Source organism: Agelaius phoeniceus, chromosome 28, assembly GCF_051311805.1.
Source record: "Agelaius phoeniceus isolate bAgePho1 chromosome 28, bAgePho1.hap1, whole genome shotgun sequence".
Taxonomy (NCBI): Eukaryota; Metazoa; Chordata; class Aves; order Passeriformes; family Icteridae; genus Agelaius; species Agelaius phoeniceus.
Window position 1 is genome coordinate 3,681,293 of NC_135292.1, and position 22,665 is coordinate 3,703,957.

A 22,665-nucleotide genomic window follows, 5' to 3' on the forward strand; every position below is an offset into this window, starting at 1 on the left:
TCTTTGCCCAGCTCTGCATCCTCATCCCAACTGATCACCACGGGCCGTGGGAAGTGGAAGAGGAGCAGCACCAGCAGGGCAGGGACTGATTTGGACACCATGGTCTGCAGGAGGAGAGAGACAATTTGTGTTGCTTTGCACAAGAGTTGCAAACCCGTGTGTTATTAGGGAATGGCCGCTCCTGCTGTGCCAGAGCGCTCGAGCAGGGCTGAGAATCTGGTGTCAAAAGGCATTCATGTGCTCCATGTTGCATGGGGCACCCGTGTGCAGGAATAGAGAACAACTTCCCTCAGATGGGATCTGCTGTGGCAAGGCCCCTCTGGTTTTCTCCTCCACGCAGCAGTTTGCATGCAGAATGTGGGCAGATGTAACTCTGAGGTCCTCCTGCTCACCCTTGGGTTCCCCTTGCAGAGCCTCAGCCCCTGCGTTCTGTCAGGGCCCCTGGGCAGGTGGGATATTCCCAGAGGAGAGGGGCCGGCTGTGTCCCCATTGCCCCTGTCCCTTATGTGCCTGTGCTCAGGAGGGCACAGAGAGGATGGGGACTCCTGCCTGCCCCGTGTCCTGTCTGCCTGCCGGGCCTGTCCCAGGGCAGCCGGGCTGTGATTGCTGTGCTGTGTCCCCCTGTCCCTGCTGTCCCTGCTGTCCCTGCTGTCATGGCCCACTGCAGGTTCCACACCTACACAGCCATGGTGGCTCCTGAGCTCTGCAGGGACCCGAGTGACAGTCTGAGTGGTGGCACTCCTGGTTTTCTTGCATTTGGCATCGCGCAGAGCAGAGGCTGGATCACAGCACCAAAGGAGCAGCTGCTGCAGGGGAGGAAAGGAGCCTCTGCATGGCCAAGGGTGCTGTGGTGCCCCTGTGTCAGGAATTCCCCACAGCTGACACCTGAGTCCAGCATGGACACTCACAGACACAGCGTTTGTTCAGGCATTGCCTTTATTGCATCTTGACAGGGACCGCAGCTGCCTGAGGGAAGTCACCCTCCCGAGACAGGAGGGCAGAGAGTGTAATTTAAATTAACCAATTGTGATTATAGGCATTCGTAGCAACAGTCTATATACTGTATATATGAATATTAAACAAGACACAAAATAATTATTGGATCATGAAGATTAAGCAACATTTGCTGTTTTAAACAGAAATAAAGTATACTTCAGTTTTGGTTAACTGTAATAATTCTTGGTAATTTTGATGAATTATAAGTTCTATGTAATATAAGGAAAAGTGCCATTATTTATTACTACTTAATATTAAAATATTTATGTTATCTTACAAGAGTAGTAATCTACATTATAGTAATAAAAAGTTTGGAAAATGTTGCTAAAGACAATTATTTTTAAAGAAAACATTTTAAATATCTCAAAACTATTTAAGAATTTGAATCATTCTCCAATCATTGGCCCGATGCCTTCAGATGGTGCTTTCCTCCGAGCAGATGCAAAGGCTCTGTATGGGAAAGGGTTAAAATAGATGCAGTTACTACAGATCCCGTGAGGAGAGAGAGGGCAGAGGGGCAGGGTGTGTCAGGAGCCCGGAGCCTGTGCCCCGGCGCAGGGCTGTGCTGGGCAGCAAGCGCAGCTCTGTGCGCCGGCTGCTCACAAAGATGTGCGGCTCGCCTTGGCCGGCCCAGAGAGCATCTCCAGCAGGAAGCTTTTCTTCACACAGCCACTGCCTGTGCTCCTCCAAAAGCCTGCCCTGCCTACCTTCAGCATCCTGTTTGTATCCCTATTCATCCCAATCAGCCTGGCCATTTGCTTTTCTATTTCTTTCGTGGCCCGGCGCATTTGCTCCATGTCTTTGAATCTCTTCCTAAGGAGCCGCCTTCTCTGCTCGATTTCCACCTTCCTCCTTCTGGCCTTTTCCTCAGCTCTCTGGGCCGCTGCTCTCTGCCTCGTGGCTGCCCTTCTGCGCCTGAGCCACCAGCCCAAAAGCAGGAGCAGCGGCTGAGCAATTTGCCAGAGCTGGTGCAGGTAGCGCAAGGCAGCCAGGAGCCAGGGTCCCCAGCCAGGCTCAGCTGGCTCTGGGGGGGCCGCTTTCATCTCCTCTGCACGCTGCTGCCCATCCCCGTGAAATCTGTGCACCACGGAAAGTGGGAACAGGAAGAGGAGCAGCACAAGCCCAGCCAGGACTGCTCTGTGCGCCATGGTCTGCAGGAGGAGAGAGACAAGGCTTTCACTGGGGCTGCCAAGGGAGCTTGTGGGGGCTGAAGTGAGGCCCGGAGGCGCAGGGATGTGAGGGCAGAAGCAGAGGGCCCCGGGCAGCTGGCAGGCAGCAGGGCCTGTGCCAGTGGGCCAGCAGCAGCAGCCCCGTGCCCCGGCCAAGGCGCCGGCCCCAGGGGCTGGCCCTGGGTGCAGGGGGACAATGCAGGCCCGGGTGCGGCACTTGTGGCCCGGCCCTGGCCCGGCCCAGCCCCGCCACGTGCGCACTCACCGCTTGCCCAGGCTGTGCTGGGCCAGCGTTACCTGCGGGGGCCTTTTCCAGCTGCCCCCATTGTGACACGCTGCCCCTGGTGTCACAGGGGCCAGAGGCATCACAGCCGGGCCAGTCCTGCCCTTGGTGCCCAGCCCAGCTCAGGGGCTCCCAGTGGGCCCAGCAATGAAAGCCCCGGCAGGCAGCAAGTGCAGCCCCTCTGGGAGGGGATGGGCCCCAGGGGCTCCCTTCACAAAGCAGGCAGAAGTCCCCACTGATAAGTTTCCAAAGGGAAAAGATTATAATCAATAATGTTGAGTAGGATACATATTATCAACTATGAAAACACCTGAGGTGCTTTTCCTAATGGGACTTGTTCTTCTGTCAGTGGGGTTGGGTGATGGTTGCTCAGTTTTTCTTGCTTGACTCTTCCCTGATCCAGTCCATCCAAGACTTCTGTGAAACCTTCCCATTGTCAGACAGCAGAAATAAAGAACTGCAGTGAAACCACTTCTAGTCCCCTTCAGATCAAGAAGGTGCAGGGGGATGGTTCTGGCAGAGAATTTGAGCTGCTCTGGACAGAGTCGCACTGCTGTGTTAGCAGGGACTGGCTGCTTGTGTATTTCTTTGGATGAACAGAATCTTCCTTGTGTCCCCAGTGAACACATGGAGCTCACACCAGCAGTGCCTCTTGCCTGTTCCCTGCCCAGCCAGACCTTCCAGCCCAGCTGCAATGCCCAGCGTGGCCTTTGAGCACAAAGGGATTGCAGAGCCAAAAGCATCTGTGTAGCCACCATGGTGTTCAGCGGCTGCTGCTCGGGGAAGGGCACTGAGAGGAGGCCACTGCTGCTCTTGTCAGAGCGCTGCTGTGCAGGGATGTCCCTCGCCCTGCTCAGTCCCACATCTGCCCATCTTTTGGCCTGCTCTGAGCTCAGGTGGATGCCATCTGCTCCCAGCAGACCCAGCTGCTCCAGGGTAGATGCACAGGCATGGAACCCAAAACCTTGAGTATCCCCTGAGTAGCCAGGCATTCAGCTGTTCAGTTTGTCACGGCCCACAGCAGGGATTAGAACAAGATGGTTTTTCAGATTCCTTGTGACCCGAACCATTCCAGGATTCTAGGATTTCTCCATGACTGACTTTGGTCCCCTCAAAAGACCTCCTCTCTCCTCTCTTCCCTCCACCTGTGGAGAACGCATTCTGATGCTGCTGCTGCTGTTGGGAAAGGTTGGTGGATACTCTTCCTGCCATCCCATGGGTGTAAGCATGACTCCTCTCTGAAGTCTTTGTCCCTGAATCAGTGCCTTCAAAGAACAGTTATCTCCCCTCCTTCCTTTTCCATTCAGCACTTGAGCACACACAGCATTTCTCATCGTTTTCCACAGAACAGCACAGGTGCCAGTTCCCATCTTGTGGAGCCCTCTGCCATAAATCAGCCTGACAGGTTTATTCTCTACGTAATGGGAAATGATGACAAATGCAGCTGCATAATCTAGTTAGTAACTCACCATAATGACTGCCTCTGGGGTGATTTATGGGTTTTGTCATATGTGAGCTTTCAGAACTTTAGAGATTACATTTTTCACACTTTTTTGTTGGAATCTCAGTTTATCAGACTTTACTGCAGCCTTAATCACTTGCAGTACAACCCTGGACTCCACAAATGTATCACATCAGCGTGAAAAAGGCAGAGAAAACAAGAACTGTTGTGAATTAATGAGCCGGGTAACACATGTCTCACAACAGCGATGAAACAACCTGTGTTCTTCTTCAAGCCGCAACAGAAAGTCCCAAAGTCTGGTTATTTAATTTTTTTTTCACAAAACACAGGCAGCAGCAAAGAACTGAAACAACACAGCCAGGCTTGAAACCTGAAAGATCTGCAAGGCTGAGTCTATCCTAGTTAATGGTGAAATGATGTGTGACTCTGTCCTAGATGTTCAAATGAAGAAGATTGATTCACAGGTATAATATGGCTTCTAAGCAAAACACTGGGATTATATAGGAGAAATGCACGTGTCATGAAACAACCAAGAAATCAGAGAGACACTTCCAAGCTCTGCTGTGAAGGTCTGGGAAATGTTCAGATTTACCATCTGTGGAGTTTGGTGCAGGATAAACTGGAACAAAAGGCCATCATTACCCAAATTGATTTCGTTTGGGCTGGTTTGTTGGTTTTTGGTTTGCTTTTTCTTTTTTTTTTTTTTTTTTTTTGTTTGTTTGCTTTTTGTCAGATAATGTTTTATAATACTCCAAGAAATATGTTAAAAAGGTCAGCATGATCCATCAGACACAAGCAGCAGGGCTGGGGTAGATGCAACATGTTCCTTGCACTGGAGGGTAGACAGAGGCAAGATCTGGTTTGGGGTCAATCACACCTGGATCAGGGAGGTGGCTGAAACCTGGGCTGGCCAAAGCCTTAGAATCACAAAATATCCTGGGCTGGAAAGGACCCCCAAGGATCACCAAGTCCAACTCCTGGCCCTGCAGAGGACACCTCCCCAAGAACCCCACGCTGTGCCTTGGCATGTGCTGGTGGGCAGGAGCACACAGCTGGCCGTGGCTTTGGGTGCATGGGTAAGATGAGATGGTGAGGAGCATCCCTGCTCCCTGAGCTCCTGGAGAGCTGCAGACACTGATCACTGGTAAGGACAGCACCAGGGCCATGGCCTGGGGCTGGTGATCTGGTGTCTCCTTCCTGCTGCTGCTTTCTGCTACAGATAACAGCCTGGTACCAAGGTCTTGTTGCTGAGCTGATAAACGGCTGGGGAGATTCCCTCCCTGCTCTTGTCTGCACGAGTTCTTATGCTCAGCACCAGGAAGGATTGGGCCAGAATGGAGGCATTTGGGGTCTCAGGGCTGAGGCTGAGACAGACAGCCAGGCAGAGCAGCTCCTCCTGGCTGATGCAAACATTAGCCCTGTGCTGGCCAGGCCAGTGATCCATAGCTATGGGTCCACAGTGATGGTGGTGCTGGGTATTCACTGGGAGAAGAGGAGGTGTAAAATGAAGCTTCTGAAGCTGCTTGGGATCCTGGAAGCTGCTCAGACCCCACTTGACCAGAGTGGTTGTTTGGCCAGCTGAAGTGATGGAATTTATTGGGCTGTGCAGGGACAGTTTTCTGTGCAAACATGAAGGACTTTCAGGGGGGATGAAATACGGCCTCATAGTAGAAACAGCTGGGCTGAACACTCTTTATTCCAGCTATGAATCTTTGCTCTTAAGAGCAACGGATTCCACCTTTCATTAAACCAGAACTTGTTGTTGTTGTTGTTGTTGTTGTTGTTGTTATTTTGAGGAACATAAATGACCTTTCTTGTTTATTTTATGAGCATTTTAAATCATCTTGTCACCCACTGCATGCATGAAACATGAGATGTTCCCAAAGTGTAGCTCACTTCAGACAGGGAGTGCTGACAGATCTGTACAGGTGTCCTCATCCTGGGTGCATTGGATGTTATCCCATCCAAGCAGGCAGTTTAACACAAGCAGCTATTTCACTGAGCTTAATTAACAACAGAAATAAAAACTATATCTTTATAGCAAAGTTACTTTGACATCTACCATCACTCAGCAAGAGGTTTATTGTTATGGACACATAATATTGGCTTTTTGCAGAGATTAAAATGGATTTTCTATCTGTGGTGTTACAGTAACTTTGTTATTGTCTTGGTTTGAAAAGCCAGGTGTCTGCTAAGGAAGGCAGGAGCCTCCCCTGGAATGGAAAATGTAAACCTCTCCCTCTGAATTGTTATAATTTTGAAATTAAGGAGCTTTCAGGCAAAGATATGGGAATAGGAATAACAGTTCTTTTTTAGGAAAAATTAAAAATATAAATGCAGTAGTACAGACGAAAAAAAACCCCACTGACAGAGTCAGAACAGGGCCTGACACCGTGTGGGTCAGGGTGCTGGCAGCAGTCCCATTCAGCGGTGGCTGCAGCCCTCCTGCAGTGCCAGGTGTGGCTCTGTTGGAGCAGGGATCCTGGAGAAGGGTGGAGTTTCCCTCTGAAGGTCCAGGGCTGCTGTAGATGGGCCTGGGAATCTTCCTTCCTCTGGGAATCCAGTTGGAAAAGGCTGATCCTCTGGGAATCCAGTGGAGAAGAAAGACAGCTGCTCCTCTGGGAATCCAGGAGGAAAAGGCTGCCTACAGTGTTCCAAATCTCAGATTCTATCCAGGTAGGAATGCTTGGCTCCTCCCCCTGGGCGGAGCATCTCCCAATGCGATGATGTCATTTCATCAGCCATGCAGTGACACTCAGTGGCCCAATACCAGAAGATAATTAATAATTAATGGCCTATTAATGGAACACACCTCCCCAGAGGGAGGATTGGTTGTGGAAGAGAGAAACTGCCCAATGAACAGAAGATAACTGCCCCACCACTGACAGATGGCAAACAGAACACACACTTATCTTGCAGTCCAGGACCTGTCCCCACTGGCTGCCCCCATTCTCCAGAGTTCATGGTGTCCAGAGAGGCTGCAGCTGCCGGTGCTGGGAACAAACGAGACGGGTCTGGGTTTCAGAAAGCTCCAGAGTCCATTTCTTTCCCCTGAAAGACAGGGCAGAGGCAGGGCCGTGGGGTTTTTATAGGGTATCCCAGGGCTGGAGTTTGGGTTTGGGTCAGGGGAGGAGTTCTTAGCAACACAAGAAGGGTGAGATCAAATTCCTGCCTCTTAGCAACAGGGGCACCCCACACAGAATGTGTCCCCAAATCCTGAATTCCCCCTCAAACACCTCTGAAATGGTGGGACTTTAGACATCTTTGGTCACTTTCATTCTCTAATAACACTGATGCTGTTAGTTCCAGAGTGCCCAGGATGCGTCTGGCAAGTCAGCTCTGGCAGGAAGAAGGCGGCTGCCAGGGGCCTGCTTGTGGCCTCTGACAGCCCCATTGCTCAGGGCTTGCCAGCGCCCCAGCCCCTCAGGCCCTGCCCCAGCGCGGCCAAGCTGCCCGGCAGCAGCGCCGCAGCCCCACAGCAGCTCCAGAGCAGCCCCAGGCAGAGGCACCCGGGAGCCCTCAGCAAGGCAGCCAGCAGCAGACGGGCAGGAGGGCACGGATGGCGCTTCCTGCCTGGCACAGGGCTTGTGGCCATCTCCAGGCAGCGCTCTGGCAGGGATCCCCGCAGCTCCGGCCCCTGCCCAGCCGCTCTGTGGGCAGCACAAAGGCTTCAGCAGAACCACCAAAGGCCAAGGGCCTTCTGGCCATTTCCCCTTGCCCACTGCACGCCTGGGCAGCTGGCTGAGCACAAGCACCCTTTATCCCCTCTTCCCCTAGGCCCTGCGGAGCCTGGGCAGAAAAAGAAAGATCCTGGCAGTCTGTGTATTAGAACACAGTCTATATTTACATAGTAAAGGGAAAAAAAAAAAAACAAAGAAAAGAACATTCTTGAAGTAAAAGAAAAATCCTCCTGACTCAGGTGGCCCAGCAAAAACAGCTTCTGGGATCAGCTCTCCACAGAGCTGCAGCAGGGCAGGCAGCCGAGCCGTGACACACGAGGCCGTGTCTTCCATGCCCTGCGCAGGTGATTTCGGAGCCACTGGAAGCTGGAGATGGGAGCCCGCTCTCCTGACTTGAGGATGCAGAGCGTTTGAATTGCCAGGCTTCCGACGGCGATGCTGATGTCATTTGTTTTGTCTTCAAGGGCTGCAAGAGAGAGCAACAGAGCCACGGTCAGAGCCAGATGTGCGGGGAGCCGAGGAGAGCCCCCTGCAAGGGCCATGCCAGCCGGCTCTTGCCATGGCCAGGAGGGAGCAGGGAGCAAGGCGATCAGGCCGAAGCTGCGGGCCAGCAATGGCCCCCGTGGCCCTGAAAGCTCCGTGTGCTCTGGCCACGGGAGCAGAGCCCTCCGCAGCCGGGGCAGGGCTTGCAGCTCCCCCCCGGCAGCCCCCGCTGCCAGCCCGCTGCCCTCACTCACCAGCGCAGATCAGCTGCAGCTCTCGCTGCTGCCCCCTCAGGCGCCGCCCGGCCATGCCTGTGAACACAGAGCCTGTCACGGCGGCAGCGGCACAGCTCCCTGCCAGCGGCGCTGCCGGCGCTGTGGCCACACGGGCTGCTGGCCCGGCAGGGCTCAGCCCGGCCCTTGGCGCACGCTGCCGCCCCAGGGCACGGCTGCCAGAGGGCGGCAGCAGCAATGCCCAGCCCAGGCGGGGCTCCACGGCGCCGGGCCCGGCTGGCGCTGCCAGGGCAGCAGGCGGGGCCGGGGCCGAGCTGCGGCGGGCCGGGCCGGGGAGGGAGCGCGGGCTCGTGGCTCACCCATGAAGCTGATGGCCGCCTCTCGCAGGGGCTCCTGTGGGCTCTGCAGGTAGCGCAGGGCCTGGCGCAGGTGCTCGGCCGCTCGGCTCCTGTCCTCTGCCAGCTGCAGAGAGCGGCGGGAGGGAAGGCTTGGCGCGGGCTCAGCCCCTGGGCCGGGCGCTGCCTGCGCCCAGCCCCGGCCTCCCCTGCCCGCACAGCCCTGAGGCGCGGCCAGCAGCCGCCGGCCAAGGGCTCCCGAGGGGAGGGGGCAGCGGGCCGGCTGCTGCCCGGGGAGCCGCGGTGCCGCCCCGCAGCCCCGCCGGGCCGGGGCTCCACGGGCACCCGGCTCGGGCCCTCGGGAGCCTGGAGAGGAGCCCGCGCGGCCTCTGGCTGCCGCAGCGGGCAGGGGCTCAGCTGCCCGGCCCGCACACTGAGCGCCGCCCTCAGGGGCCTTCTCCAGCCTGAGGCTGGGCCTTGCAGGCCCTCCTTACCAGGCACTCGCTGAACTTCCACAGTTTCTGCTCCTTCACCAGCTTCTTGAGATCCCTCCTCTTCATCAACTTGAGCGCACAAAGCAGCGCTTCCCGAGAAGCCTGGAGAGCAGCAGGGACGCGGAGATGGCCCCACAGCCCAGGGCACGGCACCCGCGTCCCCGTGCCATGGCCTGGAGGAGGCTGCGATCCAGCAGGCGCAGGGCAGGAGGCAGCCGAGCCCCCTGCCAGGGGAACAGCAGCAGCCCACGAGTCCTCACCTCTGCCACACGCTGATTCTCATCATGGCAGTGGAAGAAGAGTGCAAGCAAGCTCTGTTGTACAGGGATTTCCAAAGGGTTTTCTCTCTCTTCCAAATACTCCATCATGTCTCGGAAGAGTTTGATGGAGAGCAGCTGGACCTGGCTATTATCCTGTAGGAATAAAAAAAAAAGAAAAACTACCTCAGCATTGGCTCCTGCAGGCCCCCCTGGGCACAGGGCTGGAAATGCACAGGGCACACAGTTTCCAGGCAGCAGCCGGTGGCTGTGGCTGGGGGCACAGAGCCTTACGTGGTCAAAGAGTGGCAGGAGCGCCTCAGCCAGCTGCAGGGCAATGGGGGTTGACATCAGAATGTGTGATTTGTGCAGGAATAGAAAGCTGAGTGTGATGAGGGTCATGCCAGCTATCTCTGCATCACTGTCGCACAGTAGGTCCATGAGGCTTTGGGTCAGGCTCCACATTCTTTGGGCCTGTGCGGAACACAAGTCTGTGAAAGGCCATCCTGCTGCCACAGGGCCCAGAGGCCAAAGGCCTGTCCCGAAGCACGTGGGCAGCTGAAGCGGGAGGCAGGAGAGCTGGGAGCAGCTGCCCCAGCGGCCCAAGCCCAGGCCAGGCCAAGTGACTGCATTCCCAGCGCAGCTTCAGCCACCGCCCCCTTCTCACCATTGAGGGATCATCAATGAGCTCCAGCAGGGCCCTGAGCGCCAGGCGACGCCTCTCCCTGCACTCGCTCTGCAGGTACCTTGAAGAGACCTTCACAACACTGGCACCACATTCACTGGCATCCAGGCACTGGAGGAGCTGAAAGGCACAGGCCAGTGATGGGGGAGCCGGCTGGCAGGAGCCCAGAGCCGCACAGGGCTGGGCCCAGGCAGCAGCAGCAGCAGCAGCAGCAGCAGCAGCACAGGGCGCGGGCAGCGTCCCAGGTGGCTGCGGCTCCCAGAGGGCAGAGAGCTGGGAGGCAGCTCAGCCAGGCAGCGCTGCACACCCGGCTCACCTCCACAAGGAACGCCAGGGCGGGCAGATCCCAGTGTGGCTCCTGTGTGCTGAGCAGCCAGAGGAGGTGGAGTGCAATACTGGAACCCAACCCAAGACAAGCATGGCGCATCTCCCTAGGAGGGCAAAAAAGGGACCAGGAACCTGAGCAAATCTCTCCAAGGACAGGCTGGCAGAGCCTGCTGGTCTTTCACCACCGTCCTGCAAGGGGACCTGGGCCCTTTAGGAGGTGTCTCGTCCTGTGCTCTCTCCCCTCCCAGCCTTTTCCAGTCTGCTTGGCCGTCCCTCGGTGACAAGGCCCTGTGACCCAGGGCCACGGGGACTGTGTGGGACAGCCCGGGCACAGGGCACAAATGCCGGGAGCAATGGGGAGAAGGGGAGTCTCACCTGGCCAGCAGACCCACGGCATAGTGGCGGGTGTCAGCACAGAGCAGCGTGTCCCAGCCACGCTTGCGTTCCACTGACACCACCACCTCCTTGTACTGCTTTCGGCAGAGCAGGGACTTCAGGGTCTGCACTGCAAACCTGTGTGCACAGCAAAGGCCAGGTCACCCTGGCAGCACTGGCTCCTTGGCAGGCCACATGGCAGGGACAGGAGGACTGGCATGGAGCACCTGTTGGGGCTGGTGGCAAGGCCGTGCTCTTGCAGGCATTGCTTCCAGAAGGCATCGACCTCCTCTGGCATCTCTTCTGTGCTGAAGAACACTTGGAAGAGCAGATGCACAAATAGCTGGGGGAAATACGACTTCACTACACGTGGCACATGGGGCTCCTGGAGCATCTTCCACATCACCACGGTGGCCTGCAAGGGACAAAGGCCCCCGAGACAGTGCTCAGTGCCCAGGTGTCCCTGTGGCAGGGCCCGAGCAGGGCAGGGAGAGGCGCGCAGAGACCTTGGGAGGGGGAGCACGGGGCCTGGTGGGCCTGAGGCTGCCCCTGGGCCAGGTTTCAGGCCAGTGCCTGAGGCAGGGAGATGCAGTGGGGGAAGGAGGATGGAGAGCTGCTGGAGAGGCGGCCTTGGGGCCAGCAAAGGCCACTTGCTGAAACTCACAGCCAGGCCAAAGACACCCGTTTTGTCCCCATCGGAGGTGCACGTGCTGTGCTTGGGCCAGCTGCCCAGCACATCCAGGAGGATCAGCAGCACTGGCTCCGCAGTCCTGGACGAGCACATGATGGTCTTCCACATGGAGATGGCAGCTCTGAGGGGTTAGAGCTCTGTCTCAGGGGGGTCTCAGACACAGCACCGTGGCCTGGGCATCCCTAGGGGCCCGGGCTGACCGCCGGCTCTTCCTCTGCCCACTGGGCCTGGCCAGCAGCAGCCAGGCAGCCCAGCCCTGTGGGGACAGGCCCCTGAGGGGTGGCAAGGGAGCATGGCAGCAGGCTTGGGGGCTGACGTGCCAGGGCTGGGAAAGGCAGCAGCCAGAGGGCCCTGGAACTCTCTGTTGCTCAGACACCTGGGCCAGGCGGTACAGGGTGATGGGCTGGGGAGGCCTGAGCCCTCTGGGCAGGTGGGCCCCATACCTGTCACAGGACGGGGCCACACGCAGCAGCGTCACCACTGCCTCACCCGGGTGTGCTCTGGTGAGATTCAGCAGGGCCTTGTCCAGCCGGTGCTGGGCAGAATCATTGGCCAGGAGCCATCGGTGAATGGACCTCACCATGGCGGGCACCTGGAGAAGGCACGGGGAGACTTGGAAAGCTGCCAGAGGGAGCGATGTCCCCAGGGTCCCCAGAGAAGTGCTTCCCTTGCCAGCGCACTGCCATGGCCTCAAAGGCTCCCAGGGACCAGCAGGCGTGGCTGGGGAAGCCACGGGACTCATGGGGGAATTGAAGCCTGGCCCCAGGCTGCTCACTTGTTCTGGCCTGGCAACACCCTTCTCCAGGAGCAAATCCAGCAGGGCGGCACTGGTCTCATGACTGAGGAGCTCTGAGTGAGCTCTGAGCCCTGTGCCCATGGTGCTGGTCTCTTCCTGCCCAATGCTCTGGATAAAGTCGCAGACGAGCTGTAGGAGAAGGGCAAGAAGCCGGGGATGTTGCAAGGAGTGCTGCACACACGGTGCTGGGCTGAGCAGGGACAGCAGGCCCAGCCCAGGTGGGGGTGGCTGCAGGTACCTGCGCTGTTCTGCGGAAGCGGCCACGGCTGGATTCCTGCTCTTGTGTGCGCTCCAGGGCTGCATCTGGCAAAGAGCGAGCGCAGCCAGAGCTGAGGGGCTGCGGGAGAGGCCGGAGAACAGAGCCCAGCCCTGCGCTGCCCAGGCAGAGAGAGCCCCGGGATGCCCCAGGGGATGGAGCACGGCCACTGTGGGGTGTCTGCCCAGCCCCTCTTCCCTCCTGTCCATGGGCATTTCCCCAGGGGATGGCATGGCATGGCATGGCATGGCATGGCATGGCATGGCATGGCATGGCATGGCATGGCATGGCATGGCATGGCATGGCATGGCATGGCATGGCATGGCATGGCGCCAATTGGCTGCAGGCTCCAGCCCTGCAGCCCAGCTCTGCCACTCACCCTCCTGCGGTGGATGGAACGGCACCACCTCTTCTGTCTCCTGTGCTGGAGCAGCTCCAGGGCCTTCTTCTTCCTCCTCCTCCTCCTCCTCCTCCACCCAGGCCAGCTTGGGCACTCTCGGGGGTCTCTGCTCCATGGCTGTGCCTGGAGCTCCTTGCAGGAGAGATGCCTTGGGAAAGCTCCGGGGCACCAAGTCCCACGCTCTGCCCTTGAGGGCAGCTGCAGAATAGAAGCCTCAGGAAGGCCACGGGTCAGCAAGTCCTGTGCTCTGGCCTCGAGCTCAGCTGCAGGAACAGCGCCGCGGAGAAGCTCCGGGTCAGACGGGAGCGAGTGCGCTGTGCGGGGGCTCCTCACGGCACCGCTCTGTCCCGTTGTGCCCCGTTGCGTGTTGCCAGCAGCCGGGCAAGCTTCTATTTCCCACGTGTCACAAAGGGGCCTTGGACACCGGCTTCCGTTCCATGGCACGGTGCCCGTGCTGCAGCGTGCCACCCAGGGCCTTTGCACACACTGCCTTCTGCCCCGGGGCCGCCCCCGGCCCAGCCAAAGTGGCCCAGCTTGGAAGGAATCCCTGGCCCCAGGTGTCTGAGACAGCCCGCACAGGATCTTTAGGAAGGGCTCAGAGCATCAGCAAACACTGCCCGGCTCTGCGGGCTCAGTTCCTATCCCCATATCTTTCCCTGAGAGCATTTGAATTTCTAAATGAGAATCATTTGAAGGGAGGGGATTGACATTTTCCATTTCAGAGAAGGCTTCTGCCTTCCTTAGCAGACACCTGTCTTTTCAAACCAAGACAATTGTTTATCATCTTGCAGATCCGCACTTGCTGGGCAGCCCCGTTCTACAGCCATGGCCTGGAGAACCATTCCCAGCAACTGGGAAAATCCTAGCTGCTCCATCCTCCCAGAGATGAGGTCTCCAAATTTGCCCCGAAAGTGGCTCCAGCTTTTAGAGGCCAAAAAGAGCAAGCCCCAGTGACTTGATGACAGTTTTGGCCCAGAAAGCCCTGCAGCTGATGGCACACTTGACAATCAGCAGGGGACACAGCTAGGCCAAAGCCCAGAGCTCTGCCGGGAGCCTTTCTCTTTAAATACCCTTCAAACAAACCTCCATGCAAGTCAGTTGGGAAAGTTTCTTCAAATGATCCATTTCTGGCACCACAGAACTGCACAGGGTTCTGTGAAAGATTCTAAAGCAGCTGCTCTGGAGTCCAAGAGCCAGCACTAAGAGTCCTTGTCATCTATTTGTAGCTAAATCACACTTTGGGCGAGTTGAAGGAGTTTGGAAGGAGCTAGAGAGCGGACCTCTGAGTTTTTCAGATGATGCCATTGCTTTTTCTTCTCTTCTACATAGACAGGAAGGGTGAGTTTGGCTCCCATCTGCACCGCATGGCTCCCAGGGCCGCAAGACTTGTAGTTACAAGAGCTTTGAAGGATTTCTTGGTCAAGAAGACACGGCCAACAAGGATATTTATGTTTTGGAGCCAGTCCTTCAAGATTTCGTCTTACGGACTCATGCACTCGGGGTCTCTGGCTGGTCAGAGTGAGCCCGAGATAAGTTCCAAAGTCTCTTTTCCCAGCCCGGCGTTCGAAGAAGGAGTCAGAGCTCTTCATTTCTGGCTCTCAGGGTTGTTTCTTGTATCTTATCTATAAAATTCTTTTTCCTGTCCTGCCAAGGTCCGCTCAGCAAGACAGTCTAAGGCACTCTGCCTGCCCCAGGGCAGCGTTATCTTTTTATCCTAAAAACTACCTGTACAATATTTACAATTACTTTCCAATACCTATCACCTATGTTAGACAGTGAGCTTCTACTCTAAACCAATCTAAAAGTGCCACCATCCAGCAGAAGATGAAGGCCAAGAAGAAGAAGAAGAAAAAGAAGAAGAAAGGCTGGACACGCTCAGATTCCACCATCTTGCCCCTTGAAGCCCCATTCTAGAAACCCCCAAAAATCTATTTTCCACCCTGGGATAAATTCACTATCATTCTACTTAAAGTGTCATGGCTCACAAATCTTCATATAAGCTTGTTTTTTCCAAGGGCTAAATCAAAGGCACAGGGGTCTTGGGCTCTGTGCTAGGGTCTCTGAGCCCCCTGGGCAGGGGCTCGAGTCCTCCAGGGCAGCCAGAGGAATTTCCTGGGTTCTGACAAGCAGCCCTGTTGTAGTCCCTGCGTACAAGAGTTTACTTGATCCCTTTGATGCCAGAGAGCACCAAGAACTTGAACCTTACTGGAGTCCAGCACTGCCTGCCTGTCATGGAGAAGAGGGAAAAGATGAAGAACCTGGGCGGTGGTTGAGCCAAATTGGCATTTTTCCATTTCTGATTTCCTCCCAGCTTTTGCAGCAGGGCAACAACCCCATCACTGCAAAGCACTTCCTTTTGCAAGGCACACACTGACCTTGGTGGAAGCTCAGGGCTCTTGAAGGGGCTGCTGCAGTTGGCAACAGGAGCTGTTGTTGAATTTTTCACGTTGCTTAACCCCCCCTGCCAAATGCCGTCAAGCGGTTGAGGAAGGAAAAAAAAGATTACCCTGGAGGAAGGGAGGCCAAGAGCTTGGAAAAGGAGGAAAGAAACGCTCCGATGATGACAATGACAAAAAAACCCAATTTATTTTTAACAGCAAATGAACACCGGCCGCCCTCCAGCCCTCCCAGCCTGGCAGGCCGAGCGGTGCCGTTCCCATGGCATGAGGTGCTGGCAGCCTGCGGAGAGAAACCAGAGAGCCACGGTCAGTGGCAGCAGGCTCCTGTCCCCCTGTCCCGCCATGGCCTGTGCCTGGGCCAGGCTGCTGGCTCTGCTCAGAGCCCAAACCTCCCGACCCATTCTCTGTTTTTAGAGAAGGGCAGCGGGGCAGGCCACGTTCCACCTCCTCTGCTTAATCCCGGCACAGCAACCTCCTCAGCAGCTGCAAGAGCGGGATGCCCGTGTGCCCGCTGCCGCCTGCCCGGAGCCCTTCTGCCCACCGAGCTGAGGAGCCGGGTGCCCACCTCTGGAGAGCTGCTGCCAGGAGAGGAGCCGATCCCAAACCAGGTCCTCGTCCTTCTGGAAGGGGCTGTCCCTGCAGACCGTGGCCCCTGGGGCAGCACTGGCAATGGACGCGCTCCACGGACGCTGCAGGCGCTTCCCCATCCGGTCCGGGCACCAGGTGTAATCCTCCTGGGAAAAACAAAGAACAATTGCACGAAAGTCAATTCAAAACAAGACCTGGAAACAAGAAAAAGCACAAAGCCTGTCACCGTTTCATGGGCCTGAGGAGGGTCTGACCACTCCATGTGAGAATTAAACCTGTCCACAGGTGGGGAAAATCCCCACCTTTCCCGCCCGTAAACGCACCCCTTCCTCAAGGGCGTGCAGAGCAGACCAGCTGGGGCACGGCTTCAGAACCCGTCCCCCTCTGCCGCCCCCATCCACATGGATGGATGCTTTTGTCAGGCTGGCTGCCCCCGCCTCAGCCCGTGCCAGGCTGGCTGGCAGAAGCTGTCAGCAAGGCCAGGAGCCGGCTCCCCTTCCACAACATCCATCCCCTGTCCTGCCAAAAAGCAGCTCGGCGGCCGGAGGGAAAATTAATATTCCCCAGCACCGCCGAGCGGGGAACCTCCGGCGCGTGGCCAGGCCGAGCCCTGCCGTGCCTGGGAGCACCAGCATCCCCCCGCCCCTGCGCCAGCTGGGGACTCATCTTGATTCCATCGGGGCGCAGAGCGTGTCCTCCAGGCAGGGGCTGCAGCCAAAGCCAATCGGCTCTGCCCCACCAGCGGCCAGCTCCAGGATGGTGTTCCCAGCTCCACGTCGTGCTCCAGAAGAACAGGCCAGGTGTGCCTCGGCTTGCGGGGACATCACGATGCCATTGAGCTGCAGGGGGATGTTTCCCCTGTCCCAGTCCGTGGCACCTTCACCGCACTGCCACCACTTCTCCAATGGGACGGGCAGCACGGAGCCGCTCCCTCCACAGCTCGCGGGGACCAGTGGAAGCAGCATCTCCTCGGCTGCGCTCTCTCCTCCGCGCTGCGGCCGCAGGGAAACGCTCCAGGGTTTTCTTCCAGCGCCATGAGACGCGTGCCACTGCTGCTTGCTGGGCTCCTGGATCCTACTGAGCACAGGGAGGCATCTCTGCTGTCTCCTGGGCCAGGCAGGGCTCCTGCAGCCAAGAATGCTCAAAAAGGTCCTCCAGTGCTGGCCTGTCTGTGGGCTCCATGCATAAACACCACCTGATGAGGTGCTGGCACTCTGCGGAGAGAAACCAGAATCCACCGCTCAGCGGGACAAGGCTCCTGTCCGTGCTCTCCCACATTCCACAGCGCCCAGGCCACACCAGGAGTGCTCAGAGCTGCAGCCAAAAGCTTCCTATCGATCCTCTCTTGCAGAGGACACCAGCACAGAGGCACAGGTGCCACCTCCTCCAGCTAAGCCCAGGAGATGCACCTCCTCACCAGCTGCAAGAGCAGGACGCTTATGTGCCAGCCGCCCCTCCCAACCCCGTTTGTTCTTCCCCTCGTGCCTTGAAGGCGCATCCCCACCTTGAGACACCCAGGGTGGGAAGAAGAGCTGGCCCCGGACGATGTCCTCGTTGCTGTGGAAAGGAAGGTGCCCTCAGAACAGCTCATAGAGCAGGATGCCCAGGGACCAGATGGTGGCTGGCTGGCCATGGTAGCAGCCAAAGAGGATCCACTCCGGTGGGCTGTACTCCGGCGTTCCCATGGGACACGGGCACAGCTCATCAGGCCCATGCTGCTCCCTCCCTCCCAGCCAGCTCCCGTTCCACAACAGCCAGGCCCTGCCCTCCCAAAAAGCAACTTGGCTGCAGCTGGCTGAAGAAGGATTCCCCCTCCTTCCTTCCCTCCTTCTTTTCCTCCCTCTTCCCCCTCTGCCAGCCAAGGGGGGAACTCCGCTGCCCGGCTGGGCCCCGGCTTGGGCTCACCTGACATCCGGGTGTAGAACGTGTCCTGGAGGATCGTGCCGCAGCCGAAGTCGATGAGCTTTGCCTCGCCTGTGGCCAGGTTGACGAGGACGTTCTCGGCCTTGATGTGGGGGTGCAGGACGCCGCGGCTGCTGCAGTGCCCCATGGCCTCCAGCACCTGGCGGAACAGCCCCTGCGCCACGGGCTCCGTCAGGAACCGCCGCTCGTGCAGGAAGTACCAGAGGTGCTGACAGCGCTGCGGACGCTCCATGAGCAGCGCGAAGCCCTCGGGCACCTCGAACCAGTCCAGGAGCCGCACGACGCCGGGGAAGCCAGGCCGCGACACCATCCACAGCAGCGCCAGCTCCAGGGGCACAAGGGCGCCCTTGCGCTGCGGGGGGACCGCGATGCCGTCAGCGGGGCCGATGCTGCGCCGTGCCTTGGGCAGCCCCTGCCCGGCCCCGCCGCGGCTCGCCATGGCCCGGCCCGGGGCGCTGCGCGGCCCCCGCTCACTCCACGCTCGCTGCCCTCGCAGCGTTCCGGCTGCCGCCCTGCTGGGCCTCGCCTCAGCCCCGCCCGGCACGCCCCGCCGGCTCCTCCCGCTGGCCCTGCTCACTCCCCAGCCGCGCCCACTCCGAGATGCGCTCCCGGGACACTCGCTTGATGGCCGCCTGCGAGCCAAGGCTGAGCTCATCGCCCGCCGCCCTCCGAGCCGGCCCCGTCTCTTCCCGGGGCGCCGTCGGCGAGGCGGGGACCGGAGTAAACGCTGCCGCAGCCGCCGCTGCCCAGCAGCGGGCCCTGCCGCTAGAGCTGCTCCAGGGGAGGCCTCTCCGCCCGTGCGGGCGGCACCGCGCTGCCGCTCTTCTGCCCGGGGCACCCGCCCGCCCGGCGCGCTGCTGCTTGCCGAGCTGCCCCGAGCTGCGGCGGCTCGGGGCCGGCGGCCGAGCTGGCGAGCGGCGGAGCTCGGAGCGGGGGAGCTGCCGGCCACGCTGTCAGCCACGGGGCGGGAGCCGGGCGGCAGCGGGGCGGCTGCGGGCGGAACCGCGGCAGGGGCTTCGTTCGGGGCCGGGGCCTCGGCCGGGGCTGGGCCAGAGCCCGCACCAGGCGCAGCCAAAAGCCCGCACTGCTCCGCCAGCACCAGAGCGAGCGGCTCTTCCAGCGGCGCCACAGCCAGGACGGAGAGAGCCCGGCCGAGGCGGAACCACGGCGGGCCGGGCAGGGGCGGGCACGGGGCGGCCCCGCCGAGGGGCGCCTTGCGGGACGCGGCATCAGCCGGGCTGGGAGAGGCGGAACACGGACGGCACGGCCCAACACGGGACGGGAGTAGGGTGAGTGTGAGAGGGAGAAGAGGATGGGGAGCGAGTGGGAAGTCCAGTGGAAAACCAATCAAGAGAAGCGCTGCTGCTGCTGCTGCTGCTGCTGCTGCTGCTGCTGCTGCTGCGGAGCCGCCGGAGATCGCGGCCGTTCCTCCATTGCCCGGGGAACCCAACGGAGGAGCCGCCGCGCGCCCCAAGGAACGAAAGAGAGAAACAAACAGATCACACCCCAAAGTCATTCCTATTAGAGAAGCAACCAAAGAAAACAACGTAGCAATAACGAAGACTGTTGGCTTCTGGCTTATTTCTTCTTTGCATGAGACCAAGCTTTTCATGGGGAACAATTGCCTCTTGTGACAATTTTGCCAGAGTGGACAGGAGCAGAGCATTTACTTTTCAAGTAGAAAAGGGAAATCGTGTCAGTAATGTCATCTCTTTTCATCCTCTGTTGACACAGTTGCAGGCTGCCAAAAGACATGGTCTGCAGTGTGGAACTTGGGGCCAAGTTTCTTTTTCTGCCAGAGGATGAGGAGGGGAAGTATCCCAGAATCATGGAGTCGTGGCATGGTTTGGCTTGGAAGGGATCTGGAAAATCCCATGGCTGCAACCCCCCTGCTGTGGCTGGGGACCCCTTGCACTGGACCGGCTTGTCTAGAGCTCCATGCAGCCTGGCCTTGAACACTGTCAGGGACGGGACATGCCCACCTTCTCTGGGCAACCTGTTCCAGGAGAGTCTTTTTTCTGAATCCCTTACCTAAACCTAATCTCTCTCCATTTGGATCCATGCTCCCTTGTCCTGTCCTTGCCTGCCCTCGTACAAAGTCCCTGTCCAGCTTTCTTGTGGGTTGCCCTCAGGTACTGGAAGGCCACAGCTGGATCAAGGCTGGGTCTCTTTCCCAGGCTGAAGAAGCCGAGCTGTGTCAGCCTTTCCTTGCAGGAGAGGAGCTGCAGCCCCGGCACCATCTGGGTGTCCCTGCTGGGCCCCTGCTGCAGCGTGTCCACGTCCTTGCCGTCCGTGCCGGGGAGCCCGGCAGAGGCGGAGGCAGCGCTGCAGGTGCAGGGTCAGCGGCGGGGAGGAGACCCGGCCCTGGCAGCGGCTCCGGGAGCAGCGATTGGCGCTGGGCCGCCCGCACTGCAGAGAGCCGGGGCCCTTGTGCCTGCCCTTGTGCCCAGGGCGCCTTTCCCCGCCGCCCGCCCGCCCGCCCGCTCGGGGGAAATGCCCCCTGTGCCGCCCCTCAGGGCCGCCCCTCGCCGCTGCCCCGGGCGCTCCCGGCGCCGCCTGGAGGGGCCCAGGCCTCGGCCTCACCCTGCTCAGCCCGAGGCCTGGAAAAGCAGATTCAAACACCCACCCAGAAAGTGCCCCAGGATGCCAAGGTCAATCTTTTGTCACCAGCGGCTTTGCTATCAGAGTCTGGACGGGAGTAGAAAATCACCAGGGGAAAAGAGCATGAACAAGTTCTGCCTTGGCACTACCTCAAGCTGTGGGGTACCAGTTGTTGGTTTCACTGGCTCTGGATTGAAGGCACTTGAGACAGTAATTCATGTTCAGACTCAAGTGTTTATTATTTCTTATCAGTAAAACAGCCTCATTACTGGGAGTTCAGCAGCTTTTCAGTAGAAGGCACAAAATGGCCCACAAGCTCTTGTTCCAAGGTCTTTTAAGACTAAACTATCCAATTAGGAACTGACACCTAGATTATTTTCCCGTTTAAGCCAATAACTGATCCCAAAGAGCCTGCAATGTGGAATTTCTGCCCAATTACAAAAAGCCACCCAAACCCATGAAGAAGAAGGAAGAAGCATGAAGAAGAAACCCAGGACGAAACACTGTGCCCTCCATTTTGCTTCCATCCACAACATACTAAAAATCCCAAAACCTAAATTTCTCAGAGTCAGAGTAGACCAAAGCCCAAAAACTGGAGGTGATAAGAATGGACTAAAACCACAACCAAGGAATCAGCATCGCCCTGAAATACCTTTCCCCTTACATCAGCCTGGTGCATATTCATAGAGCCTCATGCATACCCATAAACTACTTTACATATTCCAGGAATGATTTTACGTGGCCCCTCCTTGGGTCTGCCTTTTCAGAGCATGTGTGTTTCTTGGCTGTGGTTTTGGCTCCTTCTCTTTATCACCTCCAGTTTTTGGGCCTTGGTGCACTCTGCCTTCAGACGGGGAGTGCTGATAGTTGGCAGATCTGTACAGGTGTCCTCATCCTGGGTGCATTGGATGTTATCCCATCCAAGCAGGCAGTTTAACACAAGCAGCTATTTCACTGAGCTTAATTAACAACAGAAATAAAAACTATATAACAAAGTTACTTTAAAAAACAGTCCCAGCCCATATTTGATCCCAGTCTGTGTGGTCCTGATCCATATGGTCCCAGTCCCTGGGATCCCAGGCCATATTTGATCCCACTCCAGGCTATCCTGGTCTGGAGGGTTCTGATCCACAGGATCCCCATCCATGTGATCCCAGCCCATATTTGATCCCAGCCCATATTTGATCCCAGTCCGTATTTGATCCCAGTCCGTATTTGATCCCAGCCCATCTTTGATCCCAGTCTGTGGGGTCCTGCACACACTCCCAGGGTCTGGAATTCCAGTTCCCAGCCAGGAAAAAATGTTCCTGCCCTTGAACTTCCTTCCTATCCCCTCAACAAATTGCAATAAAATTATAAACAAAGAAATAATAATTGAACTTTAAAAAATTATAATAAAAATAAAATATAAAAATCTCAACTCTTCTTTACAATACTCCAACAGTGATTCAAACCAAAGCAACAACTATTACTATAATATTACTAATGTATATAAATAAACAAATTATATATCAAGAAATACCTTTTGAAAATTTTAACTCTATGACTAATGTACTTTAGATAAAAATATCTAAAGAAACTACCAAGCAATCTAACACACCTTAGTAAAACAATTCATATTACAAATATACTAAACACAAAAGCAAACACCACTACAATTTCTCAGACATTTCAACCACACAATTAAACTTTAATAACATCCTTAAGTACTCTTGAAAAATTAAAATTATTTTTAAAAGGTTTATTGGGGGTGCGTGGTTTTATTTGGATATTGGTTTTTTAATTGTTAGAGGCTAGATGATTTAAAAAATGGGACTTTTATAAGAATTGAATCAGCTGAGAAGGTGGCACTCTGCAAACAGAACTGACTGAAAATGAACAGGACAGAAATCACTAACTCTGAAAGTTTTATTTGCTATCAAATACAACCCACACACCCAGCCCCACACAATCCCAATCCCATTGCTCCAAATTGGGATCCCACTTCTCCCAGTCCCCTTCTAACCCCATCTCACCCTGGTGGCTGTGGAATGGAGAGTTTAGCATGGGATTGAGGTTTTTTGAGGAGGGAACAAGGAATTTGAGGTAGGATTGAGCCTTTTTGGGTTAAAATTCAGTTATTTTCAGTGGAATTTGAGTGGTTTTGAGGTGACAGATTCATCCCTCTTGGCTTTTGGAGTGGAAACACATGGAGAAGAGAAAAAAATTCAGGCCAAACCAAAGGACAAGCAG

At 56.9% G+C, this 22,665-nt stretch overlaps 1 protein-coding gene across 1 annotated transcript in view; it reads right to left on the reverse strand.

Annotated features, from left to right (window-relative positions):
• Positions 1-22,665, reverse strand: part of LOC143696054 (uncharacterized) — a 569,411-nt gene that overhangs the window by 35,508 nt on the left and 511,238 nt on the right. The window contains exon 12 of the mRNA XM_077191260.1: positions 19,377-19,395. Within this exon, the coding sequence (XP_077047375.1) occupies positions 19,377-19,395 (19 nt within the window). The remainder of the gene's footprint in view (positions 1-19,376; positions 19,396-22,665) is intronic.